At 42.7% G+C, this 18,180-nt stretch overlaps 1 protein-coding gene across 2 annotated transcripts in view; it reads left to right on the top strand.

Annotated features, from left to right (window-relative positions):
- The window catches only part of notch2 (notch receptor 2), a 53,670-nt gene extending 36,150 nt beyond the window's left edge, over positions 1–17,520 (top strand). The window contains exons 8-35 of one of the 2 annotated variants that reach the window (XM_034705278.1): positions 177–332; positions 424–609; positions 891–1,004; positions 1,143–1,256; positions 1,457–1,690; positions 2,855–2,965; positions 3,130–3,322; positions 3,550–3,695; positions 3,797–3,910; positions 4,030–4,149; positions 4,292–4,444; positions 4,759–4,987; positions 5,343–5,544; positions 7,014–7,167; positions 7,975–8,159; positions 8,275–8,407; positions 9,264–9,515; positions 9,634–9,746; positions 10,599–11,134; positions 11,263–11,604; positions 11,743–11,885; positions 11,975–12,176; positions 12,426–12,513; positions 12,602–12,755; positions 12,839–13,155; positions 13,326–13,473; positions 13,727–13,824; positions 14,038–17,520. In XM_034705278.1, coding sequence (XP_034561169.1) covers positions 177–332; positions 424–609; positions 891–1,004; positions 1,143–1,256; positions 1,457–1,690; positions 2,855–2,965; positions 3,130–3,322; positions 3,550–3,695; positions 3,797–3,910; positions 4,030–4,149; positions 4,292–4,444; positions 4,759–4,987; positions 5,343–5,544; positions 7,014–7,167; positions 7,975–8,159; positions 8,275–8,407; positions 9,264–9,515; positions 9,634–9,746; positions 10,599–11,134; positions 11,263–11,604; positions 11,743–11,885; positions 11,975–12,176; positions 12,426–12,513; positions 12,602–12,755; positions 12,839–13,155; positions 13,326–13,473; positions 13,727–13,824; positions 14,038–15,489 — 6,389 coding nt within the window. In that variant the 3' untranslated portion in view covers positions 15,490–17,520. Of the gene's footprint in view, positions 1–176; positions 333–423; positions 610–890; positions 1,005–1,142; positions 1,257–1,456; positions 1,691–2,854; positions 2,966–3,129; positions 3,323–3,549; positions 3,696–3,796; positions 3,911–4,029; positions 4,150–4,291; positions 4,445–4,758; positions 4,988–5,342; positions 5,545–7,013; positions 7,168–7,974; positions 8,160–8,274; positions 8,408–9,263; positions 9,516–9,633; positions 9,747–10,598; positions 11,135–11,262; positions 11,605–11,742; positions 11,886–11,959; positions 12,177–12,425; positions 12,514–12,601; positions 12,756–12,838; positions 13,156–13,325; positions 13,474–13,726; positions 13,825–14,037 lie in introns of both variants that reach the window. The other variant, XM_034705271.1, reaches the window with a different exon arrangement.
- The last annotated feature ends 660 nt before the right edge of the window (positions 17,521–18,180 follow it).

The following is an 18,180-nucleotide window of genomic DNA, read 5'->3' as shown; positions in this document are numbered from 1 at the left end:
TTTCATACCAAACTTTATTATGTGTTTGGTTGAACTACAAATCAAGATGCAATATCATACAAAGAACACTGGAATGCTCTGAGTTCAGTCATTGTTTTTTTCCACTGTGGTTTTAGTGTGATAACAACTGAAGAAAGAGAATCAATATGATATTTCATATTTCCTTCTCTTTGCAGGTTTGCTCTGCCACAGAGATGACGCCTGTATCAGTAACCCCTGCAGAGAGGGCTCCCAGTGTGACACCAACCCCATCAGTGGCATGTACAACTGTAACTGTCCGCCTGGATATATAGGCAGCACCTGCCAGACTGACAGAGACGAATGCAGCATTGGTGAGCAAAACAAAGTTAAAACAGACACAACACATATTTAGCTTCTGGTCTGTTTTGCTTTTAAACATTCATGTTTCCTCTTTACCAATAGGTACCAACCCCTGTGAGCATGGTGGTCAGTGTGTGAACACTGACGGCTCCTTCACCTGTAACTGTCTCAGGGGTTACGCTGGGCCGCGCTGTGAGCAAGATGTCAATGAGTGTGCTTCAAGCCCCTGCCAGAACGATGGCACCTGTCTGGATCGTATAGGGGACTACACCTGCATCTGCATGCCTGGTACATCTTTTAGTGCTTAAACAGAATAGTATCTTACATTTAATCAGACCATTTTGAAAGCATAGTTTATATATTTCTCACTAACAGTTAATAGGGACCAATAGAATTTGTTGGGTTTGTTTGGGAACAACTACAACCTAGCTCACTTAGGCAGCTGACCCTAACAGCTTGAACTGCTACATTACTCAGCAACTGCAGAAGGATGTGATTCAAAACACAAAGTCCTGCTCCTTTTGGATAGAAAACATAAAGATAAAACTTGTTTCTGTCCACACATGCAGGTTTTGAAGGCACTCACTGTGAGATAGAAGTGAATGAGTGTCTCAGCTCACCATGTCTGAACCAGGGGAAATGTCTGGACCAGGTCAGCCGCTTTGTCTGCGAGTGCCCAGCAGGTTGGTACACTGTCTGCTGTCTTTGATTGATTCCTGTCTATTTTAGCCTGCCATTCGTATGTAATCAAACTTGTTTTTGTTGTAAAATTGAAGTGTTAGTTTTTACTATATTCATCCTTTTCTGTGTTTTGATTTCAGGCTTCAGTGGAGAAATGTGCCAAATAGACATAGATGAGTGCTCCAGCACCCCCTGTTTAAATGGTGCCAAGTGTATCGACAGACCCAACGGATATGATTGCGAATGTGCTGAAGGTAAAAGAAAGAGAACATCACCTGAAACTAAAAGAAAAGCTAGATCTTTCTTATACTTTTTTTGTTTTGCATTCACTGCTATGAGCTCTTAAAACCACACTGCATAAAAATAAACACCACACCAGTTTGACCCAAAATAGTCACTTGATCCATGCTGATCATAGCCTTTTGTCATTTCTCACTCATGTCACTCCCTTTAGGCTTCACTGGTCTTCTCTGTGATCAGAACATTAATGACTGTGTACCAGAGCCATGTCACCATGGTGTGTGTAAAGACGGCATTGCCACCTTCTCCTGCGAGTGCTATCTTGGATACACGGGCTCCATCTGTAACATCCAGGTCCAGGAGTGCCATAGCAACCCTTGCCAGAACCGAGGACGCTGCATCGACCTGGTCAACGCTTACCAGTGTAACTGCCCATCAGGGACCACAGGTATGTCGTCTGCGTGTGATGATATGCATCATCTGTTAGTGATAGAGATGCGGATGTTAGTGATGCAAGCAGTTGTGCAATTGCAATAAGATATCTGGGGACGGCATAAATTGAGAAAAAAAATTCAACATGATTGCTGTGTGGTTGCTATAGTTACCATACACACTGAAGTTACAACACATAACTTAGCATAAGTTCATGTTCCTTTTTTCGCCTTTTCTCTGAGTATAAATAAGCTCTACATAATCCTTGTTGAAGGGTTCTAAATATGAGCCTCTGGAGAGTTGTGATTACCTGCTCACAGAATATGTTTACATCTGTGACCTTTAAAAGTTATATCTTTGAGGTAACAGCAACAGTTAAATGTAAAGACCTCCATCCCCCGCATCCCCGCATGTAGTGCTTCCTGTACAGCTTTCAATGTTCTAAATGTCCTGTAAAGTGTAGAGCACTGTTGTGTGTGTGTGTGTGTGTGTGTGTGTGTGTGTGTGTGTGTGTGTGTGTGTGTGTGTGTGTGTGTGTGTGTGTGTGTGTGTGTGTGTGTGTGTGTGTGTGTGTGTGTGTGTGTGTGTGTGTGTAAAAGTCAGAAGTCTGGGTCGAGCAGTGTCGCACTACGCTGCTCTGTGGATTAGTCAGCTCACTTGAGTACACTGTAACATCCTGAGGCCTGGTACTGAAGTCTGTACTGTCCTCACTTTACTTAAACTGGCGTCAGGTCTCACTTTCTAGTTTCATGCCCACACTTCCCCTCCTATGAAGACCTTGTTCCCTCTCTGTCACTCTTTCTGTTTCTGTATCTCACCCATTTCCTCTCTTTTGTCTCTCCCAGACAAACAGCTGTGCCTCTTGTGTTATTTTCATATATTTTTTAAACTGTATGTCACACTCAATTTGTGGAAGGCCTCTGCTGTATTTATTGTCTGTCAGCAGTTTTGGTAACGTTTCTCAATGCTTATTGAACTCCATGGAGTCTTACTCCCCCTGGTGGTGAATGAGTTAACTACCACATTTTGTAAGTGTTACTTGATCTCTTTCACCCTGAACTCACCTCTTTCCTGACGCCAGCTCCAGAGGAATATGGTGGTGTGTCTTTTGTATGTTCCAATTAGAGAAGATGACCAGATAATTGTTACCTCATGGGTTTGTGTTCTTTCTTCTGCTCAGGAGTGAACTGTGAGATCAATGAAGACGACTGTGCAAGCAATCCCTGTGAATACGGAGAGTGCCATGATGGCATCAACGAGTACAAGTGTGTGTGCGCTCCAGGATATACAGGTACAATGTGGTCTTTGTTTAATGCGTCTCAGAAAAGGTGGAAGATAAAAAGTACCTTAAATGTATCACAACGCAACCTAAAACTGGGATGCTACAGAAATCACCACAGTTATCGAGTGAGTGCTTTTGATTTGTCTAACTCACTATGACTTACTCTCTGATAGGTGTAAAATGTGAGGTGGAGATCAACGAATGTCACTCGAACCCATGTTTGAGTGGGGGTACCTGCCTGGACAAGATCAACGGGTTTCAATGCCTGTGCCCACCCAGCACCCACGGCCCACTGTGCCTGTCTGGAACAGACCACTGTGCTCCACAGCCTTGCGATCATGGAGAATGTGTTGAACAGCAACACGGGTACTTTATCTTGTACTGCATCTATAAAGTGATATGCTCTTATGTCAATCTGTTCTCATTTAAAATACCCCTAAACTACAAGTTAATGTGTGTTCATTAGTTCTTGTGAGGATTTAAATAGGTAAAGCAACATTGAAGCCAACTATTTGTACAGATTTATATGAACCTTCTTTGCCCTTGCACAACATTTAAACAACTCTCTCGAATCTCCCCTCTTTTATATAAAGGTACCATTGTGAGTGTGAAGCTGGCTGGAAGGGACATCACTGTGAGGAGGAAAAGGACGAGTGCCAGCTCAATCCGTGTCAGAACAGTGGCAGCTGCTTGGACCGACACAATGGCTACACCTGTCAGTGCCATCCTGGATTCAGAGGTAATCATTTTAAGTTTAAATATTGTACAATTTCAGCAAAGAAGAAAAAGCACTGAACTTTAAAATGAATGTCTGATTCACCCTTCCTCTCTCTTGTGAAGGTGTGAACTGTGAGAAGAACGTCGATGAATGTTTGTCCGGGCCCTGTCTGAATCAAGGCATTTGCATAGATGGAGTTAACAGTTACTCGTGTCAATGTAGTCCACCATTCACAGGTTTGTGTTATCATATTATCATCCTTTTTACATGTCAACTAACACTCAATAACATTAAATAAATGTCTTTGTAGCGGCTGCCTCTTAATCTGTTGTTCTATGTGTCTGTAACCAAACAGGTAAACACTGTGAGGTAGAGCAGGTTCCCTGCGCCTCTCATCCATGTGAAAGGGGAGGAGTGTGTCGTCCATCTGCAGACTACACTTCTTATATCTGTCAGTGTCCCACTGGCTGGCAAGGTATGTGTCTGCCAGACTGAGTCTGATTCAATGAGAGATTAATGGAAACTTGTTAACCTGAGAGCTCAGTCATATCTGTTCTAACATATTACTGCTTAATTGCTGTGGTACTGATAAGTGTTATGTGTTCACCATTGTGTAGGACCACGCTGCGGTGAGGATGTGAATGAATGCAAAAAGAGCCCCTGCAAAAATGGCGGCCGTTGTATGAACAATGCAGGCAGCTACATGTGTAAATGTCAACCTGGATACAGTGGACACAACTGTCAGACTGACATCGACGACTGCTCCCCCAGTAAGTTTCACTTTGACTTATTCAGACACCTACATACCAAATCCATGCACTTTTTACAGCCATGTAAAATGAGGCCTTTGTAATAATCTGTGAAGAATCATCTCAGACTTTAGATGAACCAAAACCGGTAGAATTTAGAATGCACTTGGTTACATGACTGATTGAAAAACACCTCATACAAACTTAAAACAGGGAACAGGGGATGGTGTTTCGTGCTTCAATAATTTCAGACAGGCTGCTTCTGCATTGTTTATTGATGACTGGGATCAATTGTTCATTCAATGTCTGCTTCTAAATCTTCATCCCCTCTGTAGACCCCTGCCTGAATGGAGGCTCCTGTGTTGACGGCATTTGGAGCTTCTCCTGTGACTGTCGCCAGGGTTTTGAAGGGGATCGCTGTGAGACTGAGGTGGACGAGTGTGCCAGCCAGCCCTGCAGGAACGGTGCCATCTGCCGGGACTACGTCAACAGCTTTGTGTGCGAGTGCCGACCAGGCTTTGATGGAATCTTGTGTGAACACAACATTCTTGAATGTACTGAGAGGTGAGCCATAAAACTTGTATTTTATTACCAGACTATTACACAGATTGCTCTGTGCTGTAGTAATAAATTCTTCCCCGGGAGTAGCCAGAGAGAATGAGTGAGGGTTAGGTCTAAAACAAATGGCTTAGTTTTAGTGAACTTGAAGGCTAGCAACAGAAAACACATGTACTCTGTTTGCAAAGATGTCTGATTTAAGAGATAATCAGCAGTGTTCAATGTACTCCATAAAGCTGTATGACATTTTTACAGGGTTTGTTTTCTTGCTGGTTCTTCTTGTTCATTCCTCTTCCTCATTCTTTCACTCACTTTTTATTAATCAGTACGTTGCCCCCTCCTTTTTGTCTCTCCCCATCAGCTCCTGTCTAAATAATGGGACTTGCATTGATGACATCAACACCTTCTCTTGCCGTTGCCGGCCTGGTTTTTATGGGACCTTTTGTGAGTACGAGCAGAACGAGTGCGATTCTCAGCCCTGTAAGAACGGAGGCACCTGCATTGATGGCCTGGACACCTACCGCTGCACCTGCCCTGTCGGCTACAGTGGACGGAACTGCCAGGTAAAGTGTGCCAGTACACAGTGCATCCAACATGTAACATTTAGGAGATGAGTTTGAAGTGGTTTTGGAAATAATATCCAATGCAATAAAAAAATTTTATGTACCCCATTTTAAAAACAACAAGGTTACCGAAGTGCTGCACAACAAATTGAAACAGTAGAAATAAATAATAGTAAAATTTAAAATACAGTAAATTAAAAGACAAACAGAGACCAACATAAAACTCTCTGTATTAAAAGCCAAGGAGTAAATTTGAGTTTTAAGACGGGATTTAAAAGTATCCAGGGTGGGGGCCATTTTAACTTGGGTGGGTAGCTCATTCCACAGTTTAGGAGCCACCACTGAAAAAACTTGGTCACCCCTTGTCGGCTTTTTGGCACGACAAGACGAATCTGATCAGCAGACCTCAGTGCTCTGGAGGGGGCGTAGATGTGTATAAGGTCAGAGATGTACTGATGTGCCAGACCATTAAGTGACTTAAAAACAAACATTGAAATCTTAAAACTAATTCTAAAATGGACAGGGAGCCAGTGGAGGGAGGCAAAACGGGGCTGATATGTTCATGCTTGCGGGTTCCTGTTAAAAGGCGAGCAGCCGCGTTTTGGACTACCTTTAAGTGAGATATAATAGATGAAAGCCATCAAATATATCTATTGATATATCTATCTATTATATTATATCTACTGATAGAGATATTCAGACTTTTAAACGTAAACCAAAACCGTATTTATTCAGTCTGGCTTTTATCTAGGGTTTAACAATTTTATTGCCTACCTTTTACTATAATATTGATTCAAATGTTGCTTTATTATTTTAGTAATTTTAACTGTTATCTTATTCTATTTGTATGTATTTATTCATTCATTCATTTAATTTTTATTTATCTACTCTGTTTTATTGCTATTTTTAGCCTTAGTTTTCTTCTTCTTCTTCTTCTTCTTCTTCTTCTTCTTCTTCTTCTTCTTCTTCTTCTTCTTCTTCTTCTTCTTCTTCTTCTTCTTCTTCTTCTTCTTCTTCTTCTTCTTCTTCTTCTTCTTATTCTTATTCTTATTCTTCTTATTCTTATTCTTATTCTTATTCTTATTCTTATTCTTATTCTTATTCTTATTCTTATTATCTTCCCCTAATATATCTTGCCATTGTTTCATTTCTGCTTCTATCTTGTTTTTTAATCGCTGTAGAGCACTTTGGGTTGCATTTGATATGTATGAAAGGTGCTATATAAATAAAGCTTGATTGATTGATTAGGATTTTAAAAAAAAGCTAAATCCACAACTTTTGATTTTCAGCCCACATAAATAATAATCACCAAAAAGGAGATATTGTCTGTGGATGAAAATTCAATTGCTTACAAACTCAAGTAAACTGCCAATGAATATTTGACTGTCTCAATTAGAAAGTTGGTTCAGTTTCCTCCTGTAAATGGAATTTCAGTCAACTTAAGCTCTCTTTTCCCTTTTCATATGCAGAACTATGTGAACCTGTGCAGTCAGGTGCGTTGTCTCAACGGCGGCTCCTGCTCACAGACAGCCAACTCCTGGAACTGCCACTGTTCATGGGGTTGGACAGGACTGTACTGCGATGTCCCCAACCAGTCCTGCCAGGACTTTGCTGCCACTAAAGGTGAGATGCTGTTTCCTGTTCCTGTAATTATTGTGACCAATAGAAATCATGCCTAATATAAAGAAGCTCCTGCTGTGTTTTTCCATAACACAATGTGAAATCACACACTGGGACACCAGTGTTATGTCATTACTGGATCAATAAAAAATTACAAAGGTATGATGATGGCCGAGTAGTGTAACTGCATTATTGTCGACCATTAGCCTTTTTTTTAAATATAAAAGCAGGACTGATAAAAAAAGTTTTTAATCATGTATACCAGGGGTTCCCAAAGTGTGGGTCGGGACCCCTTGGAGGGTCGCGAGACACAAATGGGGGGTCGTGGGATGGCATTCAGAATGTTCTAGTTTTTTTTTTATTACTTCAAAATTGTTTGTTTTACCCATTATCGTAAAACATATCGACAAAAATAGTAGCTAAACTTGAAATAAACTTTGAAAATAGAAAATGTATTGAGTTTTCTGCCTTTCTTTGTTGCCAGATGACTCCTAAGTTTAGGGTTAGTGAACAGTTCAGTATCAAAAGCATCAGTAGCAGTAGATGAATTCATAATGGCACAGGAAACACAGCCACATGCTCATATAGATAGGGTCATTTTCTGCAGACCAGCTAAATGAAGCCACATTAAATCACTTTGAGGGGAAGGTGGGGGTCGCAACTCTTTGGCACCTATATTTTGGGGGTCGCAGGCTGAACAGTTTGGGAACCCCTGATGTATACCATTTTATCAGACAAATTCATTGAATAGACTGTGATGTTTTATAATACTAATTCAGTACACGCCCCTTCCTTCCCATGCATCTGTAGGTATTGAAGTGGAGAATGTGTGTGAGAACGCCGGGCGGTGCGTGAATGACGGCAATTTCCACAAGTGTTTGTGCCAGCCAGGATACACAGGCACGTACTGTCAAGACAAGGTTGATGAGTGCAAGTCAAACCCTTGTCGTAATGGAGCTACCTGCAAGGACTACCAGGGCACATACGAGTGTATTGTAAGTCAACTCTATAATTTTTTATTTAGATCTAGGGATCACAGTTTTTGGTAATACCCAACTGGCAGTAACATGTCCCATGATGATGAACTTCCCTCTGTCTCTTGCTTCCCAGTGTAAGCCAGGCTTCCAGGGGGTGAACTGTGAGTACGATGTTGATGAGTGCCACTCTAAGCCCTGCCTACACGGAGGAACCTGCATCAACCTCATCAACCGCTTTGCCTGCGCCTGCCCACATGGAACACATGGTGAGTCTGCATGAAATATAACTCAACTCAACTCAACTTTATTTTTATGGCACCTTTCATACATAAAAACATGCAGCCCAAAGTGCTTCACAGAATAACAGAGAGACAGAAAACAACAGCAATGGTAAAATTATAAAAGGCAGGATTATAAATAATTTACTTAAAAATAGAATAAAATCAGTACAATAAAATTAATAAAATAAGTAATAGTGGAAAGAAAAGTTAAAAATAAGGTAGCGTTAAAATATCAGATGAATACAAGAAATAAATAGATAAATACATAATTAAATAAGATACATATATGTTTAAGCAATTATTTAAATAATAAGGGTTAAAATAATAATTAAGTACCTAATTACCTACACAGGAGTGTTACACGTAAAACTCTCATTTAAACATCCATGAAACTATTTCAAAATTAAAAGCAGGGATAAAGAAACACTCTAAAGAACATTTGAACATTTAATTTTGGCCTTTTGTTTCCTATTTTTTTTCATTAGTTTTTAGTTTTATTAGTTTTTGGCAAGACCCAAAAGGACCTGAAAAATGCAGAAAACAGTCCAACCATCTTACCATTTTAAAAATGTATTCAAATACAAAAGATAAACCACCACAACATTCTGCAATAGATAAGACAGGGTTAAACCCTATTAACCCACCCCAGGTGCAAACCAGAACTCTTCGCCTATGATTACCTTGGTGTGTCCATGTAATGTGCTGCTCATCCAACATGTCTTTGTTTTAATAACTTACTTGGGGAGCCTTTCAAAAAAATGAAATACAAGAGGTATCTGAAGGAAGTTTTATAACTTGGCTTGTTACTTACAGTGATATCTGTCTGTTCTCTTTTCTTCAGGGCTTCAGTGTGAGGTAAACGTGAATGACTGTGCCCCTCACCCCGGCTCCTCTGAACCTCGCTGTAGAAATGGAGGACAGTGTGTGGACGGTGTGGGTCGCTATACATGCTCCTGTCCTCCAGGATTTGTTGGAGAACACTGTGAGGGCGATCTCAATGAGTGCCTGTCTGGGCCCTGCCACGCTCCTGGCAGCCTCGACTGTGTGCAGCTGGTCAACGACTACCAGTGTCGCTGTCGCCTTGGATACACTGGTACAGTCATAGTAGCCAATCAAAAAGACATAAAGACAATTTAAGTTATTACATTTCATTAACCCTGCAAAGTGTTTCAGATATTATTTTCATGCTATCTTTCCCTTGCGTCTTCCAGGTCGTCATTGTGAGTCCATGGTGGATCTGTGTCTGTCCAAACCGTGTCACAATAGCGGACTCTGCTCAATGAACATGAGCTCAGTACATGGCTATACCTGCTCCTGCCCACCTGTAAGCTTCTTCACTTTCAGACCTTTTTTTGTGATAAAATGTGCTTAGGGATATTTCATAAAATGTATGGCATGCTCCATAATGTGTATGGATAGTTTAGAATCTTGTTCTTTGTTAAGATATCTGCTCTTTAATGCCAAAAATAAATGAAAACATGATATGAAGTAGCATTCTTAAAATGTAAAAGGTGCCAGGGTTGACAAAGGTGCAAGAAAAACAAACAAACACTTAATTTGGCACGACTATCAGAGACTATCAGAGACTATCAGGCTGTTTACAAATCCTTTTAGACTTGGCTATAAAATACTAAATTACAGCTCTGCTTAACGGAGCACAAGCTACTGTGAGCAATTTAAATATACATTTCGTTTCAATATTTTGTCATATTTGAAATTCCATGTTATGCTCAACACAATACAACCCCTTCAAAGTTTGAATAGTTAATTAACACATCAGTCTGAAAGGATCAAGTTTAATTCGTTTTCTAAGCTCAAAGTATAGAAGTTATTAATAGCGTATAATATATCAGCATACAGGGATTTTACATGTTCAGCGCTGAAATGACTTCCTCAGTGTTTCTTATTTTTACCCTTTAACTAATATATCATCTAATACTGCTGGCTTGATTTTCTTCCTATTAACCTCTCTACTGCTCCCTCTTTTATTCTCATGCTTCAGAGGGCCACACCATGGCTGAGGTATAGTAGTCAAGCAGCTGATTTGTAGGGGAGCTGTTGTGTACATTAGTTTGTTAGTTTAGTTCATTGAGTCTTTGAAATATTAGTTTCGAGGGCCAAACTTTAAGAATGACTTTTTTGCCATCTCAACTAAATGGTATATTGTGTTTTGCAGGGCTTCACTGGATTCAATTGTGGAGAAATAGTAGGCTACAGTTGTGAGAAGCTCCGTTGTCAGCACGGTGGGCGCTGTGTGGAGTCACCAGTTGGCCACCTGTTCTGTCAGTGCCAGCCTGGCTTCAGTGGGCCTCACTGCGAGATCGAACAGAGGTGTCCGTGGAACTGCCAAAATGGAGGAACCTGTGTCAAAGACCCATCCAACCCATACCAGTTCAGCTGCCGCTGCCCCATGTACTTCTCTGGACGATACTGTGAGAACACACTCCTCATAGCACCCACTATGCCCTGCCCTTATGAGCAGTGTAAGCAGCAGTCTGGGGATAAAGTGTGTGACGATCAGTGTAACAACCACGAGTGTCAGTGGGATGGAGGAGACTGCTCCCTCAACTGGCGGCAGCCGTGGGTTAACTGCACCGCAAGTGTTCCCTGCTGGGATTTCTTTAAAAATGGACGTTGTGATAAAGAGTGTGACAACCCCGGGTGTCTGTTTGACAGCTTCGAGTGTCAGGAGACCAAACCAGCCTCTTGCAAGTACGTGCCCCCCCGCCCCCCGACTCCCCTCTGAATTATTTTTTTACTGCAGTAATAAATGTAATACTGATGATACTCAGAGTTTCAAACTTCAATCACCACTGATGCTCCTTGTTTGTTAATTACAGGTATGACAAGTACTGTGCAGACCACTATGGTAACGGTATCTGTGACCAGAGTTGCTACACATCGGCTTGTGGCTGGGATGGCCTGGACTGTTCATCTGACACTCCAGCCAAACCGGTGGACGGCTTGCTGGTTATTGTCGTCCGGCTGCAGCCCAAGGAGCTGCTTGGAGACCTGAGGGGTTTCTTGCGCTCACTTGGAGCGCTCCTGCACACCAACCTGAAGGTGAAACTGGATGACAACAAGAGGCCAATGGTGATACCTTACTACGGTACAGAGGAGGAGCAGGATCGACATGCCATGAGGAACAGACCCAAGCGGGAGCTGGAGAGGGAGGTTATTGGGTAAGGACAGCTCAAGAGGGGGATACATCATTTCTCTCCTTTAAGCTCTTGGAAACGTGGTCTTTGAAACTTGGTATTTTTAAATTAATCACATTGTGCTCCTCGTGACCATCAAGTTTGACACACTTCTCTGTGCAGATCTAAGGTGTTCCTGGAAATCGATAACCGTGAATGTGTCCAGAGCTCTGTGGACTGCTTCTCCAACACTGATGAAGCAGCTTCCTTCATTGCAGCAGCACACATCAAGGCTGAACTTCCGTACCCTCTAGTCTCTGTTAATAGTAAGTAGGCCTCTCAGTTGATCAAATATAACTGGTTTATTTTCACGTAAAAACAAACAAATAACTGGTATTAGACGCGTTTCAACCAGGTGACCCGGTAGTTCCACCAAAGTCCCCACTGCCGTACCTGGTCGGAGTTGCAGTGGTTATCATTCTGCTCATCCTCGTGCTTGGGATGCTAGCAGCCAAGAGGAAGCACAAGAATGGATTACTGTGGCTGCCTGATGGCTTCATGGCCACTAAAAACGACAAGAGGAGGGAGCCTGTGGGACAGGATGACCTGGACATGAAGTGAGTGGATATACAGGCAACCAACCTTTAACAAAGTGTATATAAAACACCATGTAAAATATGAACTACTGGCTGAGCATCATGTGAGAATGATATATCTAGATTTTTAGATGATCTGGAGGTAAATGTTAAAATGTCAAAATAAAACAAGGCGTAGTGCAACCATGGCATGCATGCTGTTTTCTGGAATACATGATAAGCAGAAGGCGATGTCACTGTCCCTCATACTTTAGTTTTTTCTCTTATCAGGAATTTCAAGACCCAGGATGGAGCCATGATTGATGGAGGTCAGAGTCAGAGATGGCTGGAAGACGAGGTCCCTCACAAGAAACCAAGAGTAAGTGATTCAGAAAGATAAACAGGAGTGGTCAAAACAAAGCTGAAAGATCAGAGTGGTTCAAATTCAATTTGGTTGCTTATTACAGACTGAAGACAAACCCTTGCTGCCCATGGTGATGGATGGAGGCGTTGACCGCAGGGAGTGGACCCTGCAGCATCGCAAGGCTGCTGACATCACCCTCACTCCTCCTCAGGCTGACCTGGATGCTGACTGTCTTGATGTTAACGTCAAAGGGCCTGGTGAGTAAAATGCGCCTGTTATCTTTTATATCCAATAAGTCGTTAATAATGTAATCTTTAATAATGAACTCCACCTCTCTCAGATGGCTTCACTCCTCTCATGTTGGCTTCGCTGCGTAATGGTGGAGGTCCTGACTGCAGCCTGCACGAAGAGGAGGAAGAGAGTGGAGGAGATGAACCTGGACCGAGTGTCATTTCAGACCTGATCGCTCAGGGAGCTTCTTTGATGGCCCAAACTGACCGTACAGGTGAAACGGCGCTCCACCTTGCTGCCCGCTATGCCAGAGCTGATGCTGCAAAGAGGCTGCTGGACGCTGGAGCCGATCCCAACGCCCACGACAACATGGGCAGGACTCCACTCCATGCTGCTGTGGCTGCTGATGCCCAGGGAGTCTTCCAGGTAAGATGACTATCTGACAACAATTCAAACATTCTGGTACTAATCAAACTGTCATAACTTACAATAACTAAAGTGAATTGCTCTGGTGAGATGATTACTTAAGAGATTGTCATCACTATAGTTGGGATGGTTTATCAAACTTGTGTTTTTGTGTCTTTATCGTCTCTCAGATTCTGATCCGTAATCGTGCAACAGAACTGGATGCCCGCATGAATGATGGCACTACTCCACTGGTCCTGGCTGCCAGGCTCGCTGTGGAGGGCATGGTGGAGGAGCTGATCCACTGCCACGCTGACATCAATGCTGTAGATGACCATGGTCAGAAAACCTCTCATACATTCATTATTTACCTGTGATGTCTGATCTAAATCTACACTTTTTACACCTTCTGATAATCGTGGAAATGTTGGTGAATTAATGAAAAATACAATCCCCATGATGCAGTGCTGCTTCACTACATCATTAAACTATGTAACTGTTACTGTTTGAAAATGCTCAGTATATTGTATGATTTAATTTTCATTAACCTGGATGTTCATCTTTGTCTTTCCTCTCTGTCTTGACAATTTAGGCAAATCTGCTCTGCACTGGGCAGCTGCAGTTAATAATGTTGAGGCCACTCTGGTGCTTTTAAAGAACGGAGCCAACCGTGACATGCAAGACAACAAGGTCAGTCTATTTGTTCAGATATTTATTTTACATCTTGTATTTACATCTGTCATCTAAATATGACAGCATCTTATATTGAACATTCTTTCCTTACTAAAGTCCTTTCCTTTTAAGAGATCGTTGTTGTTTTTCTGCTCAGAACTTATTGTAACTTTTTGACAGTATGTGTTACACAGATTTGCATATTGATATTTTGCTGTCCTTGTTTTTCAGGAGGAGACTCCTCTGTTTCTGGCAGCACGAGAAGGCAGCTTTGAGGCAGCTCAGGTCCTCCTTGACCACTACTCCAACCGTGACATCACAGATCACTTGGATCGACTTCCTCGTGATACCGCTCAAGAGCGCATGCATCATGACATTGTGCGCTTGCTGGACCAGTACAACCTGGTCCATAGTCCGCACAATGGGCCTAACCACATGGGTGGGGGAGGAAATTCTTCTGTTATGTGCGGGGCCAACGGAGCAGGTTACATAGGTATGCGCCCCGGGCCACAGGGGAAGAAGAGCAGGAGGGGTGGAGGTGGGTCAAAGGTGGGAGGTGTCGGCGGGGGAGCAAAGGATCTGAAAGACATGAAGGCAAAGAGAAGAAAGAAACCTGCCGGAGGAGAGGGGCCAGGTGCAGGTGCTGGAGTGGGAGGAGGAAATGGAGGGGGAACAGGAGGAGGGAGCGCCAACGGCGTTAAGGCAGCAGGTGCACTTCCAGAGAGCTCAGTCACCATGTCACCAGTGGACTCACTGGAATCACCACACTCATACACAGCTGATGTGTCTGGCACCGTCTCCACAACGGCAAACTCGCCTCCCCTCCTCAGCAGCCCCACTTCCAGACCCATGCTGCCCCCCGTCAGCCACATGCTGGGGCAGCAGCAGGGCTGGGTGGGGATGACGAAGCACGGCTACGGTGGTCACATGTTTGGCCTTGTTCAGCACCAGATGGGGGGGTCTCACCCTGTCATGGGCCAACACCACAGCCAGGGCCCCATGCTCACCCCCATGAACGTCACCATGAGCAGAGAGCAGCTGCCACCTATTGTCACGTTTCAGATGATGGCACCCGGAGGAGGCCAGGCCATGATGAAGCAGCCTCAGCAGGGCCAGGTTCAGGTCACACAAGCCCAGGGCCAGACCCAGAGCCAGGGTCACTCCCAGCAGGGTCCCGGCCACCTCCACTGCTCCCAGAGTCTAATGTACCAAATGCCTGAGCAGTTGACCATGGCCCACGGGCTCTCACACTCCATGCAGCACTCCCACACCGTCACCCATGGGGTTCACAGTGGGATTGAGGGCCAGTCTCGGCCGCTACCCTCCTATCCACCCATGCAAAGCCCAGTGGATAAATACCCCACGCCCCCTTCCCAGCACAGTTACACCCCCGCTGGCTCAGAGGGCACCACCCCTGGCCACTCCGCCCACCCACCAAGTGAGCATCCATATCTCACCCCCTCACCAGAGTCCCCAGACCCCTGGTCGTCCTCTTCACCACACTCCAACTCGGACTGGTCTGATGTCACCACGAGCCCCACCCCTCTGGGGAACCCTCACCACGCACTGCCATCTTCACACCACACACACATTCCAGAGCAGGTGCAGCTGCAGCCACAGTCACAGCAGATGCAGCAGGGCTCTCAGCAGCCTCAGCTGGGAAATATGCAGGTGTTTGCGTAGGCTGGACAGAGGAAAGCTAAACCAGACTGACTTTTGGGCTCTGTGTAGTGAAATAACACATAGTAACTCATCTGATGCTTTTTTTCCCCTTTTCCCATTAGTTTACTTTGTTTGTCCTTTATCATAGTAATCCGTCACATACCCTTCTATGTTTTCTTCTCCTCTTTGCACTTAAGAAAGCTCTGTGTATAGTGTCTAAAACGTTGAGTATTATCATCTTCACATCAAAGTTCTCAGAACCAAAAATCTGTGGAGTTAGCTCTCAGTCATCAGCTGCAATCAATTTCCTTCGATTCCAGCGGAGGATCCTCTGCTCTCTGTGGGCCAGGTCAGACTTTTCTTTTCGGCCTGTGGCACCAAAACAGAAACTATTTATGGAGGTATCTTGGAGGAGCTGCTGACCCAATGGCTGTTAGCTGGAAGAGATTGTTGAGATGGACTGAGATCAGACGGAGGATGTCCTGCATTGATATCATCTGTTTTTGAGAACATTGTCATTGTGTTCTTCTATATGCTATCCTTTTCGATGTTTAATGTGATAAGCCTGCCAATACTAACTCCTCATTGAAACCATTCTCTCCTATTTTTAAATGATCGGTCACATTCAGTTGTTGCTTTACGTCAGCAAAACGACCTAGTTGATGCCTTACTATTTTAGAATTCATGCATTTTGTTTAATGTGCTATGGGAGAATTTTACAAAACGGTATTGCATGAGTAGAAAAGACAAACACCGAGAAACTTACAGTAAACAGAAAAGCAAACGGAAACATCTTGTTACTTAATTGCTCTATATTTGTGCGAAGAAGTTAAATGTATTGACTTTTTTATTACAGTTTTCTATATCAGTGTTTCCCGTTGAATATTGTCCATCTGAACCCACTGAAGGTTCAGTATGAGTACATGACGTGCCTGTTGTAGGTGCAGCAAGAAAGCAGAGTGATTCCCTTGTTTTGAAGGCAGTTACTGTTGCAATCAAATAGTTTGAATGCAGATGTCTCGCCACAGACGATGCCACTATACCGAGGGATTCATGTAGAAGCTTGTTAAACTTTATGCAAATAAAAACGGTTTTAGTTTGTTTTATGATGAAATGTACATAGACACTGCACATTCTGCTTGTTACTGAGCTCCATTTGTTGACATTTTAAAATGTTTTTTATATAAATTCTGTTGGCACTTCTTTATTGATCCTGAATGTTACAGAGGTGCATGTTTTTATCTTTTAAACTGCCTCTTGCTAAATGTTTTCCAAAATCATTTAACAAGTTTTGCATTTTGCTTAACTACAATCAGCGTATCTGAGCACCTTTTAATTGTCATGATTCATGAACCAAGTCTGGAGGTGAGTAAGGGTCAATAAAGTATTGTTTTTTTTGTCTTCCCTCTTATGGTTGATGTTGATCATAGCTTTTTGTGACTACTCTGTACACAGACAATCATTCAGTCTTTTATATTTGAAACTCCAAAAAGAAGCGTCAGTGTTTCTAAGCCTTACATTTTTATTCTGCCAAAAATGTACATCACTTTCTCATTTTTGTTGGCTTGGCCCACTTTTTAGTCAGTGTTGTGATCTGTAAAGAACTTAACTCGGCACAAACATCCAACAAAAACAATATTTTGGGGGAAATTAATGACTGCTGCCAGTCTCGGAAGAAAAAAAAGATTCATAAAAAAACTAAACACCAGTGATGTCAGACCTCTGGACCGTTTTGTCAGTACTTATGTTTCTAGAACATACAACACTCTACTCTTAAACGTCACCCTTTTCAATAATTGAGCATGTCAGTGCCATTCATATGCAAGACAAGTCTATGTTGTGTACATAAAATGTTTATTTTTTTTTTATTTTTTTTTTTTCTTTCCTCTGTTAACCAAATAGCCTACAATGTACATGCCATATGAAGTAGTTGTCACCATGTTTGTATGAGGTAGAAGAACTAAAACTGATGATAAAATTAAGATGTCTGTCGCAAAAAAAACCAAATGATCAACCAAATGTGCTTACTGAAATAAAACACAGATCTTCATAGATCCTTGTACTGGTCTTCATTTGAAACAAAGCTTTTGAAGCAGCTAATTAAAAGTCATCTATGTGAAAGATCAGTCCAGTTCAAATGATTCTGGTGCTTCACTGGAGATGCTTTTTTTTAAACTCATGAAACATCGCTCAGTCCTTGGAAATATTTAATCACTATGAAACTCTTAAATTTTCCAAACATTAAGTTGCTTTAATACATAAACCAGACTCTGCTTCCTTGGGGTAAACGATAGTGTTTTAAATTTCGACTAGACTTCCCTCCCTCCTGTGTTCCACAGGGCCGCTATAGCAGCAGGGATCAGGCTTTTCCCAAGGCGAGCCTTTCTATAGCTCAGTGCCCTGTATATATGCCCTGAGTGAAGTGGGATGAGGTAGGTGTTTCATGGATGTGTGATGTCCAGTTCTATTGAGGTTGCCATGCGTGTCATGGCCCTGTTGCTTAAATCTGTGAGGTTTGGTGGGGGGGAGACTGATTTTTAGGAGTTTGGCCTTGTTTTTAACAGAGAACATGTTGTAGAAGCAGGTGGAACAGAACAGGAGAATAGATTGGAGTTTGCTTTAATACAGCAGCAGGAGGAGACTGGGTATGGTAATGGTTTGGTTGATGGGATTATTTTCACACAAAAATCAATTTAGCTCCACTACTGTAGA

Source organism: Notolabrus celidotus, chromosome 2 (genome assembly GCF_009762535.1).
Source record: "Notolabrus celidotus isolate fNotCel1 chromosome 2, fNotCel1.pri, whole genome shotgun sequence".
Lineage (NCBI taxonomy): Eukaryota > Metazoa > Chordata > Actinopteri > Labriformes > Labridae > Notolabrus > Notolabrus celidotus.
The sequence above is the reverse complement of the archived record's forward strand: the minus strand, read 5'-3'. Positions and strand labels throughout refer to the sequence as shown.